A 12123-nucleotide genomic window follows, 5' to 3' on the forward strand; every position below is an offset into this window, starting at 1 on the left:
CTTATTTTCTTTATAATTGTTACCAATATCTGAAATAATCCTATTTATTTACATGGTGATTTCCTGACTCTCCCAAATCATGATGCAAGCTTCACAATAACAGACACCCTGCCTGTCTTGTTCATTATTGTATCTCCAGAAACTGGCACCTACCACAAAGAAGGCGTATAAAGTAAATATTTGTTAAAATGAATTAATGCATATACTAACAAAACATTCTATCATAACAAAAGACTACAAATCTTAAGGCTAGTTATGCTTTGATAGAAAGCAATTTCCAAGTCTCCTTACTTTAAAAACAAATACATATTCAGTGGCTTCCCAATGGCTACAGAATCAAATTCAAATTATGTAATAAGCCAGCTGAAATGAAATGCCCCAATTAATCATTCCAACCATATTTCCCACTATTCCCTCACTCTGCTCCAAGCACATGCCTTTGAGCTTTGCTGCCTCCACACTCTGCCTCCCACTGTTTCCTTCCATCCAGAATGCCCTCTCCTATCTCTCACAAAACATTATCATCTTAGGATTAGGTCAAATGTCTCCTCCATGACCGATTCTTGCCCACTCCCCCCTCTCCTTATCAATAGTAACCTCTCTCCTGTGCCTCTTTTAACACACTTACATTCTGCTTAATTCCTTGAGGACAGGAACCACATGTTGTTAGTCTTTATTGTTCCCACACTCCATTATATACATAATAATTTCCACACCTCCATTAGACTTATATTTATTGTGAACACTAAATATTAATTGACTTTAAACAGACCTTCTCCTAACCACACCTCTGCAGATATCACTAACAATAAAGATATACTGGAATTTGTGTTAGATATACAATGAGAGATGATCCTTGGTGTAACATATAAAAAGACAATTAATAATCCAAGATAAGTCAATTGGTTGTCAAATGAACACCATAAACAAATTTTATAGGCATTCAGAGAGGGGTAAGCCAACAAAAGATGGCATGGATGAGAAAAGTATCATTTTAATTACCATTTGCAATTTTAAAATTAAAATTTAATTAGAGGTATCTATAATGCATCCACTTCTCTCTTCTACACAATAACACTGGCTCAGAATACTTAAATCAAAACCACATGAGAAGGCATTACTTAAAGGTGGTTAGGGAAAAGAACACCATAAAACTTTACTGTAGCACTAATAATTCCTAAAGAAAGTGCTATAAATAAATTGTAAACCACAATATCAACTGGAGTGGAGACCATTTGTAGTTTGCCCAGAATTCATTCCCTCTTCTTAAAATCCTAATATTAAGTTTTATCTACTCTTCCTTTACACAGCTCAGGTACCGAGACAATGACTGGTTCAGGAACAGACATGAGACCTAACATTAAGACTGGAGAAGAGCTCTAGGCGGTTTTGCTCAGTGGTTAGAGTGTCAGCCTGCAGAATGAAGGGTCCCAGGTTCGATTCCAGCCAAGTGTACATATCTCAGTTGTAGGCTCGATCCCCAGCCCCAGTCGGAGCCCGTGCGGGAGGCAACCAATCAATGTGAGCATCTCTCTCACATCAATTTTTTTTCTCTCTCTCCCCCTTCCACTCTCTGTACTTAAGACCTGCTGTACTTAATTGGGATTACCACAGGAACACCGGCAAAACAAGTATGATCACTTAGTCACAACCTCAAGTAATGTAACACAGCAATGGACTCCTGGAGAACACTGTCAGCTTAGCATGCAACAGTCTGAGATGGTGTGACACATTACAGAGGCATGCAGCAAAAAGGCAGAAACAGAAATCCCACTACACTTGCAAATATTATTGTGGTTTTAACCATAAACTCGAGGAAAATCTTTATAAGTATGGAACAGGGAAGAGCTTTATGATAATTATATCTATATTTCAGCTTCACCACATACCCGAGCTTTTAGTCTGGTTTTAAATGTTTCTTAGTTATGATTTTTGGTCAGGGCAAGGCCATAGCTGGCAATACAATCTCAAAATGGGGCGTTAGCCATTGTGAGCTTTTCATAATCTTTTCAAACAAGTATTTTTTAAATCTTAGGACAGAACACTTCTAAATAAATGCCTGATGGCTTTTAATAATATTTGAATCAACTTGAGGCATGCCACTCCCAGTAAACCAGATATTTAAGGATGGAATTCTTATTGTAGGACAACTACACTGCTTTTACAAAGCCCTCAGAAAAAATGGAATGGGGGGAAAAGCTGACAAAATACAACTATAAATCACCAGAAAAGGAAAAATACTAAATCAACTTTCAACCTTTTGGCAAAATAAACTACTACTATAATGTCCATTTTTTACTAATGATGTGAGAGGTTAAATAACTTGCTTAAATTACCCAGCTAATAACCAGAGTCAGTCTGATTCCAAAGGCCCTGATCTTTATCAGTACTGTTGGCTTAGAAAAGGAATATTCCACTTATGTAAATTTAATTAAGTTTTATCAAACTGAATAAACTGAATAGGTGTGTTTTTTTATCATTGATTAAGCCTACAATGATGTGTAAGCAATTGGAAATAAAACCAGAAGTTATATGATTACACATAAATGAACTCACATGTATTTTTAAAAGATTGTTTTCATCCATAAGCAGTGCAGTTAGAATGGGGGTAAGAGAAATGGTGGTAATGGGGAAGAATTAAAGAGAAAAATAAATATATATCAGGAGAGAAAAAACTAATTTATCCCCCTATAAGTTATTAGTCTTTTAACAAACAAGTTGAATTACCTCTATTATTACTATCTGCCACCCAAATACTAGAAGTTTATAGTAGTCACAGAGTTCTAACTCTTCACACAGTGCTAAAGCAGCACCAATTATATACAGTTTATCTCTTCAATACAAGTATTGTATCTTCTGGTTTCCTGTATACAACAAATAATAAGTGCTGGCACTTAAAACCCATAGCTTCACAGATACAATGTTATAAATAATAGCCATAGCTTCACAGATACAATGTTATAAATAATAGTAAAGTTCCCACACTAGACCAAAAGTCTGAAAGCAACAAATTAGCTACAAACTGTAGCCTTAGACAAAATAATACTGAACATTATAATGGATTCTAAAGTTGCCTAAGTCTATGATCTTATTCACTTAAATATAACAAAGTAATGAATAAAACTGTTTCAGATAAACAATAGTTTTGCAACATGTTACAATTATAGTAACTAAAGCTATGAAGCGAGAATTTCTGTACTTATGAATGCCTATACTAGAAAAGCAAGTTTAATTAGAGCAAGAAAAGGACATAAACAGAAACTTCTCAGTAATTCCAAGGATTTTATAGGTCAACAGCACTGGTTCATTATTATATCTAAGTTCAGTCTGCTTTATAGGGTGCTTTTCCTAAATGTAATTTTCACCAGCATCACTCTTGTGCTACTATGATTAAGTTTATTTTTCAGTTCCTATGACTATCACACAGAAGACAATTAAAAATCCACAACCACTAAGTAAAATATAACTTATTCAGATTTGGATTCTCTAAACCACACAGTATCCCAGTTTCCCTCAAGATTCTCTCTTAGAACCCTGATACAAAGAACAGCAAGACTTCATACTGAAAGAGCATTTCTCAAAGGGTGTTCCATGGAACACTTGCCATCCATCTTCCAGATACTATGCGCAAAAAAAAAAAAAAAAAAGATTCCATATGCATATAAACTTTATAATTCTAGGATAACCTACAGTATTTTTAATGTTTAATTTTATTTAAAATAATTTCCCAAATTTATTTAGCTATGTAAACCTTCCCCTCTCCACCCCCACCCCCAAAGCACTTACTAATATCCCATGGATTTCCAGAACACATTTTGAAACCAAGGAGGGGCCTAGAGTGAAGAAGCCCTGATTCCAAAATAGAAGCAAACAGTTCATAGGAAGAACAATTAAGGAAGAAATATTGAGATTGAAAAGTGGGGAGCCAGGTCTTCTGCCTTCTGTTATCATGAAAGCCAAAATGGTGCTCTATTAAAGCAGCAGATAAAGCAGCACTAGAATGGGGGAGGGGTGTTAGACAACAGAGGGCTAGCCATTCTCCACCTATTAATTGGAAAAAAAAAAAGTGGACACTGTAGAGAAGTATGGAGCATCTAGCTGGGAACAGCAATCCTAGAGCTCAGATCAGCATCAAAGAGGAAGAAAAGGAAATCCCCTAGATCTGGAAAACAGTGACAACAAAAGACAGCCATTCATGTCTGGGATGACCTATACTAATAGAGGGGTCATTCAAAAACAAAAACCATTATGGAAAGAACTTCTTGACTCATTAAGATATAGTAAAAGCAGCTGAGCAATTCTTAGTCTTAGCTATCGAACTCAAAGTTCCTCTCACTAGCAGTTTCATCAATAACAAGGGATAAGAAAAATCTATGAACTAGCAAATACTTCTCACCTACATCTACTCTAAGAGTTCATGTGGAGTAACTAGAAGATATAACCAAAAAACTATTAGTATGCCTATAGGTCATATGGTTATTCCTCACATTCAAGCTTATACAGTTCTGACAATCAATGGAAGTCAACGTCCAAGAGCCCAAAGCCAGAAAAGGAAAAAGGAAATGAACCATCCAACACAAAGGAGTGAAGTTAATTTCTCTGTCCATTAAGTTCTTCTGAATTAAAATACCCAATCGCCCGGCCGGACATGGCTCAGCGGTTGAGGGTCCACCTAGGATCCAGGCGATTGGGGTTCGACTCCCGGTCAGGGCACATGCCCAGGCTGTGGGCTCGATCCCCAGTCGGGGGCGTGCAGGAGGCAGCCGATCAATGACTCTCTCATCACTGATGTTTCTCTCTCTCTTCCTCTCCTTTCCCCTCTCTGAAATCAATAAAGATATATTAAAAAAAAAAAAAAAAATACCCAATCCTGTGCAGGTCACACCGAAGTAGCAACTCAGGAAAACAGTATATTTATGCTCATGTTATTCTTCCTCTCCCTCATACCCCCCGCCAAGTATCTTGTCCCTACCTAATCTCCTTCTCTTCCCGTCATTAAATCCATCAGACTGTGCTTTTTGAAAAAAGGACCTATATCTATAACCTTTTCGCTGTTAAACAGTCAACATATTTTAGCTTCATCTAGACTAAAACGTTTCAAACTCTTTCGATCCCAATCTACGGTAAGAAATACAAGAAAACACAAGAGTTGTGCCTAATACTACTCTTTCTACGCAGGATGTACTTGATATTTTCTACTCTAGTCTATTTAATTTTTTAAATGTTGGTTGGACTTTCAAACTAACCAAAACCAAGGGGATGAAAAACAATGAGCTGTGCATACAATGTACGGTCAGTAAGTGTGCCAAAGAAAAACGGTTTGGGAAGAAATTTTTTGACTGCCACAGAATAGCACGATAAAATATTAATTTGTACCAAGTTCAGTTATTTTACCATTAAATAACCTGGGCTTACTATGTAATGTTAATCAAGTCCTAGGAATTATGGGACATTTCATAAAATTTGCAACATATTATGCTATTTGTTTTTGTTTTTACACTGCTATGCTAATGTATGCCTTATATTTCCACATGAAATAAATCCCTAAAATTCTCAAAGTGCTAATTCTGACATCCCTATTCTCACTCATAGAGCAATAGATTCTTAAAAACAGAAAAGAAATGGAAAATAGCCACCACTTACTGAGCATGCTTCTACCAAGTGCCAGTGCTGTTAAATCAAATCACTGTATGTACTTACTATTCTTCTTACAATAGAATATTAGGTGGCTAGTGTAAAGGAAGTAACTGCCAGACTTATATTTCTGATGACATAAAGATCCTTATTGAAGATTTAAATAAAAATAATTTTAATCATCTACATTAAATGAACATGTTGACAATTAGGTATGATTAGTAAACTACTCAGGAAAAGCTAATAATGAGGAACAGCAGAAATGAACAAAATAGCCTAGAAAAGATTCAGATCCTTCTCATCAAGCCATCATCACCTCACTTAATTGACCCACACATGAAAAAAATGTGAATAATCTTTAAAACTATGCTAATGAAAGGAAAAGTTTAAACCACAGTACCTGCTGATGTACTCTAGTAACAAGTTTATTAATCATTCAGACTAGCATGTGTTTGTGTATACACTGAATAAGCTATAAAATTACTCTTACTTAAGGTTAATTTAAATGAAATATTACAAAGTCCAAGATCCAGAAAGTATCAAGAGCCAGTTATCCACATACAGATACCTACAATGTTTCTTTTGTATTGAGTAATACTATCTTACATCTATTTTTTAAGTAAGTTGGTAAAGAATTACCTAAAATTCCAATTTCCCATTTCAAAGTAGAGGGAAACCAAGTCAATGAATAATGAATTTCATTATTCCTAGCAAGTTAGTTTATAACATAAAAGTTATTTTTACTTTTACAGCTCTATAGTAACTTATTCTAGAGTCATACTACTCACATCCAAACTCTGATATAATGAACATACAAACCATTATCATTTCAACAACTTAAAAAAAAAAGGAAACAAAACATAGTCTTTCGAGTCTTATTGGATATAACTGGAAAATATATATTAAATTTAAAAGTGACCTATGGCCTTAAGGAAATCTGATCCCCTTGCTCTACTGCTTATGGGTTTAATCCCCTCTTCCTTTCTGGAGCTCTACTTATCTTCTCCCTCAAGTCATCAGCACCAAGAGCAAGGAGTGCTGTCAAATATATATATCATTTTGAATTGCCAGTTTTCTTAATGTCATGATGCTATAATGAACAAAACATTAACTGTACCAATATAAAAGTGAAATGGACCATAATTAGAAATAAAATGAAAATGATAGAAATAAACTAAGGCAGACAGAATCGTGGCTGACTCTGTTTTCAAAAATAACCTATTATCAGCATAAAAATAAGGAATATCTAGATGACACTTTCGTTAATATAAAGAGCCAAACACAAACACACAGCATATATTACAGAGTATTTAACTACTGCTCTCCTATTGCAAATATTGAATATTGTAAAACTCAAACTAAAAACTATCACTTTAAGGCAAAACCTAAATTATCAAATTTAACCCCAACAAACAATCACTGTAATTTTCCATTACAACCCCCCCCCCCAAAAAAAAGGTTAAAAAATTAAACTGAGGTCCAGTCACTATCTGGAAACTTCTTTAATCTAATTGTTTTTATATAATTCTAGCCACTGAGAAAAAAATTGGACTTTTCTCCAAAGTGTAGTAATCAATTCATACATGAAGAGCAGCTGACCTATTTTAATACTTAAATTAATTGAAGAGACTGGCATTCTTAAATAATCTAAATTCTCAAATAACTTAAAGATAGTAAATACTATTATTTATGACACATCTCTTGACAGCTTCTCCATTCTTACATTTCTTTTCTTACTCTTTACCCAAACTTCTGTGGTCAATAACTCCCACTTTCGAGACTTCATACTTAAAAATGCCTGAGACTTAACTGACACTGCCTAGCCCCAAAGGTGCAAAATAATGCCTTAAAAATTCTGGTCTGGTTCACTGAAAAACACAATAGAAGTTGACTTGAAAGGCTGTACATTTTTGTCATGTTGTTTGTTTCAAACTTCTAAAAGGACAACACATGAAGCACACTACTAAAACTTAATTTGTTTTACATTGTGAAAAGTCCCTGGTTTGAATTTAAAATACAGTAATAAAGTGTATTTGGCCAAAAACCTACTTGACTTTTTGCTTGTTTGGTTTAAATTAAATATGTATAACAAGAGTTTTTTAAATACATATATAAAAAACAGAGTCCAAGGAAATATATTTGGTGGAAAACATACATCAATTATTCCGATAATACTGCACAGCAAAATCTCTCAGAACATAAAACTACTATGTAAACTCTTAATACCAAAAGGTAATTGAGCATATGGTTTTCTCTTCTGTCATAATTTTAAAATTATATTTACTACTGGTACGTAAAAAGAGTTCTCCCATCATTTTGCAGATGCAAAAGAATAGAGGTTAAATGACAATCATAATCATAGACTAGAGTGAGTTCTTGAACCATAATTCAAGAACTGAAATTCTAACTCTAAAAGTACCAAAAAGTTTTCTTTAAATCTCAAAAAAAACCAAAGCACTAAAATATTTCTAAACTTATAAAACATGGGATGTAAAACTATGTTATAAAACATTTTACTTTACACACAAAAATAAGAGACATACAAAACCAGTACCAAAGTCAAAACTGTCTCACTTTTAAGTTAGAAGTCACTTGAAAGATGGTTTAGAATTCTTACATTCCCAGTACAAGTCTGGTATTGTTTCAAATAACCATTCTATTCACATTTATATATATATATGTAAGCAACCTTGAATGAGTGATTTACCTGGCAAACTAACTTTCAGTAAATTTCAAATATAAAACAAAACAAAATAATCACCAATTGACTTTTACTTCAGGAAAATAAAGCCTACTTGGGAACAAAGACATTTTAGTATCAAAACTTTCCAACAAACTAAAATTATTAGCATTACAAAGGTACAAAATACAGTACTACTGAGGCTGCTATCCTTCAAAAGCCAATGTACCAATACAGGTGTGGGTGATGATGTACATGCTTCCAACAGAAAACAGCTGGGCGTTTGAATGGACTTGTAGGTAACATTGGATACAGCTTGAAGGTCACATGGGAGCGCCTGCTCTCATCACTGATCCACATTACAGTTGGTCTTCTAAATCATATCTATATTTATATATACTTAGGAGACAAGACAAAACTCTAACCATTTCAGATATGAATTAAGTGTAGAGAAAAATCAAACTTTCGGGCAGGAGCTGCTCCCAAACATTCTCTCCCAACTACTATCACAAAATTTTTAAACATTTATGTCGTGTCATCTTGCAAACCTGACGATTTATGCAAAGTCCATGCTTAGTAGTTCCTTTGCTTGCACTAGATGGAGATGAAATAAAACCCACTGATAAACTACCTTCAGGTTCCTATTGACGTAAGATATCTGAATATCTCCTCCCATTGCCAGAGTGATTCCCGAAGTCTGGGAAGGAATGCTGCCAACTAATAAATACCTCTCCACCGAATGTCTGTTACACCACCAGTAATCATCCATTTTTGCCCATTACAGAATTACTCAAAAGCTCTTACTGCTGACCTGAAAACAGAAGTTCTTTCTCGTAAATTCCACATTAATTCCTGACGACTGACTGAGCAGCCTGGTTTGTATTCCAAGGGAAAATATTCACCGAAAACCAGAAAAAAATGATTGAATGATTGGTGTCTACTCTTTTATTGTATGTATATTTAAATATACCATATGTTATGTGTCATGGTAACATATATAATATATTGCATACTATATACCGTATATTACACGTTTATATACTCATTAGAGTTTACTCATGACAACTCTCTGTAACAATTAAATCATAATGCCGAGCTAGAGAGGGTTTTTTTTGTTTTTGTTTTAAATACAAACTTACCCCATTCTAGGTATTCAAGAATGTTCTTCTCTCTTCTCAGCGGAGAGTTATTGCATTCGTCGTAGAGGCAGATGAGTATATCCAGCAGCGTTTCCACACTGAAGCACTGCCCATTGGTCTGAGCCGGCCCATCCAAAATAAACTGCTCCAACTGCCTCAAGCGCACTTCTCCAGACATGGTGGCTTCGATTTCTGCTGGTTTTCCTTACAATTATTATCAACGACTTCTACTATGATCCTTTGAACCTAAATTTTAAAAGGTGTGGTTTTAAAAACAAACCACTTGTTATTCAAACAACCGTCACGCAATGCCGGTGCTGAATTAAACATCCAACGCGCCGGTTCCCCTCGCTTAGCTGAAGCGTCTTCAATTCCGCACATATACATATATTTTGAAGGACAGTTACCATAAAATATATATTTGATACATTTTTAAAGAATACAATTAGGTCGTAGATTTAAATAAAATAATAATTAGAAGTACAACGAACCAGAGAGTCAACACTTCTTTGAAGGGGGGGGGAGGGAAACAAACGAAAAAAAATACACAGCTCTTCTCCTTCATTCAAAATTCAACTCGTGCAACATAATCCTGAAACGAATCCGGCTGCGTCGTTAATGAATTAAGTCCGATTGGCATCAGCAATTCACTTCCCAGGAAGAAGGAAAACAGAAAGGGGAGGAAAGAGCCAGAATGTATGTAAGGGGGAGGGAAAACCAAAAATTCGGCTGCAAATCCTCCCAACCACCGCTTGGATGATGCATCAGCGGCAATTTCTCCAGCGGGAAGGGAGGGGGCGAGTCCCTGAAGCAGCCCCTCGGCCCGGAGCACGCCAAGTCTTGCCCGGAGGAGGCTTTTCCTTTCTCCTCCCGAGCTCCTGCTTTTTTAAGGCTTTGCAGTCAGTCCCATTTGCAACGGATTCGATGGGAAACTCTTCATTTTTCTCCCGGCTTCTCCCAGGGGCCTGGCTGGCGGCGCGGCCGGGGCTGCAAACGCGGGCTGCGGGCGGCACCGGGCGCCGGGCTCCGGGAGCAGCGGCTACTTGGCCGCCCGAGCCCGCTCCATGTCGGTGGTCGCTGGTCGGCCGGCTGGGCCGCGCCGGGCAGAGCGCCCGGTCTCCTCACGCCCGCACCGCGGCCGCCCGCCGAGGCTCCCGACGCCCTGGAGAGGGGGTGCTTTTCGGGATTCAAAGGACACGGACGGCAGCAGCTGCGGCGGCGGCGGCGCGAGAGGTTCCAGCAGCTACTTCTCCGCCTTGTTCACACCCCTGGATTAAGGGCATCTTTCCGCGGCGCGGAGGGTGGCGGCCGAGGCGCCGGAGGAGGGACTGGTGCGGCGGCTGAGGAGAGCGGAGGCTGCCGCAGCCCGGCTCGCAGCCACTCCCTTCCTCTCCCTCCCACCCCTCCCCCGCCTTCCCGGTCTCTCGCGCCCGCGCCCTGGGCTCCGCGAGGCTCCCCCGTCCCCGCCGCACGCACGCAGGCGGAGGCTCGCGCCGAAGTCCGGATCCAATATGGCTGCCCGCGCGCTCACGCCCGCCCTCGCCCCGCCCCCGCCCCGCCCCGCCCCCGCCCGAGCCTGCGGGCCGAGCCGGGTCGGTCTGCGGCCGAGCCAAACGGAGCCGAGGCCCTGGAAGGGGCGCGGGCGGCCGCGCCACCCTGAAGGGAGGGTGGGGACGGCCTCGGCCCGCGAGGCTGCGGCTGCGGCTGCCGCAACGTGGAATGCAGGGATACGGGCGGACTGGGGAGGCCGCGGCGGCGGCAGGACAGGCCGGCGGAGGACCGGGCGCCGGCTGGGAACTGCGCCACCGCCTCGCCGCCCTCCCCGATCCCCGAGGCATCTGGTGTGGCTCGCCAAAGCGGGGCTGCTCCCCGGTCCTCGGGGACACCACCTGCCTGGCACATTTATTAAGGAGGCCCCCCCAGGGCCGACGGCATTAGGCTCCCGACGGATCTGTAAACGACGGTGCCTCTCGCCGCGCCTTACCTGCTCGCCCCCGCCCCCCAAATTCAGTTCTCAGGCACTCCAGGGCAGTCATTTCCTGGGTGTCTGATTACACCGTTCCCTGTGTCATTTCCCAGGACAAATGCAACGACAGACTGGTGCGCGCTACCGTGCCCCGTCCCGAGCGTGTGAGCGCGACGGCTACAGTTCCCCGTCTCTGTTCCCAAAAGTTTCCCCGCGCGGAGCGCGGCGTGTTCTCCTCCGGAACCAGTCTAGCGGCTGCCTGTTCGCCCCCGGCCAGGGATACGAGCTACAGAGGACTCGGGCGGTGGGAGCCGAGGCCGCTCACGGCTCTGCGCGGACCCGCCCCCCCCTCCCCGGTTGCGCGCGCACGCGCGTCCCAGCGGCGCCGCGCGGACCCCGGGCGGGTCGTGAGCGGCGGCGCCCCCGGTGCGCTCGGGGCCTCCAGGCTCCTGCAGTCTCGGTCCTGGACGGGCTCGCGGAAGGTCCCGCGTTTCAGTGCGTTGCTGCATCGGCGCACTGCGTTTCTGCCCCTTCCTTTCAAAATTGTCACCGCCTTTATACTCCTTTTTCCAAAGTGCAATTATTTCCCAGCTGCGTGGGGCAGGTGGGTGTCCTGCGTTCGTGCCCCAATTGCATCCTTTCCCATCTTAATCCCGCGGGCGCTGAGGAAGAGCCAGCCTCGAAGGCCGAGAAAGGGAGCCTAA

The 12123-nt window shown here is 40.5% G+C and overlaps 1 protein-coding gene across 9 annotated transcripts in view; it reads right to left on the reverse strand.

The window, feature by feature from the left end:
- Nucleotides 1–10861, reverse strand: part of CDC42BPA (CDC42 binding protein kinase alpha) — a 145877-nt gene extending 135016 nt beyond the window's left edge. For 8 of the 9 annotated variants that reach the window (XM_081124177.1, XM_081124176.1, XM_081124175.1 and 5 more), the window contains exon 1: nt 9454–10861. In XM_081124177.1, the coding sequence (XP_080980303.1) occupies nt 9454–9631 (178 nt within the window). In that variant the 5' untranslated portion in view covers nt 9632–10861. The remainder of the gene's footprint in view (nt 1–9453) is intronic. The other variant, XM_081124173.1, reaches the window with a different exon arrangement.
- Between the last annotated feature and the right edge of the window lie 1262 nt (nt 10862–12123).

Source organism: Miniopterus schreibersii, assembly GCF_964146895.1.
Source record: "Miniopterus schreibersii genome assembly, chromosome: 21".
Taxonomy (NCBI): Eukaryota; Metazoa; Chordata; class Mammalia; order Chiroptera; family Miniopteridae; genus Miniopterus; species Miniopterus schreibersii.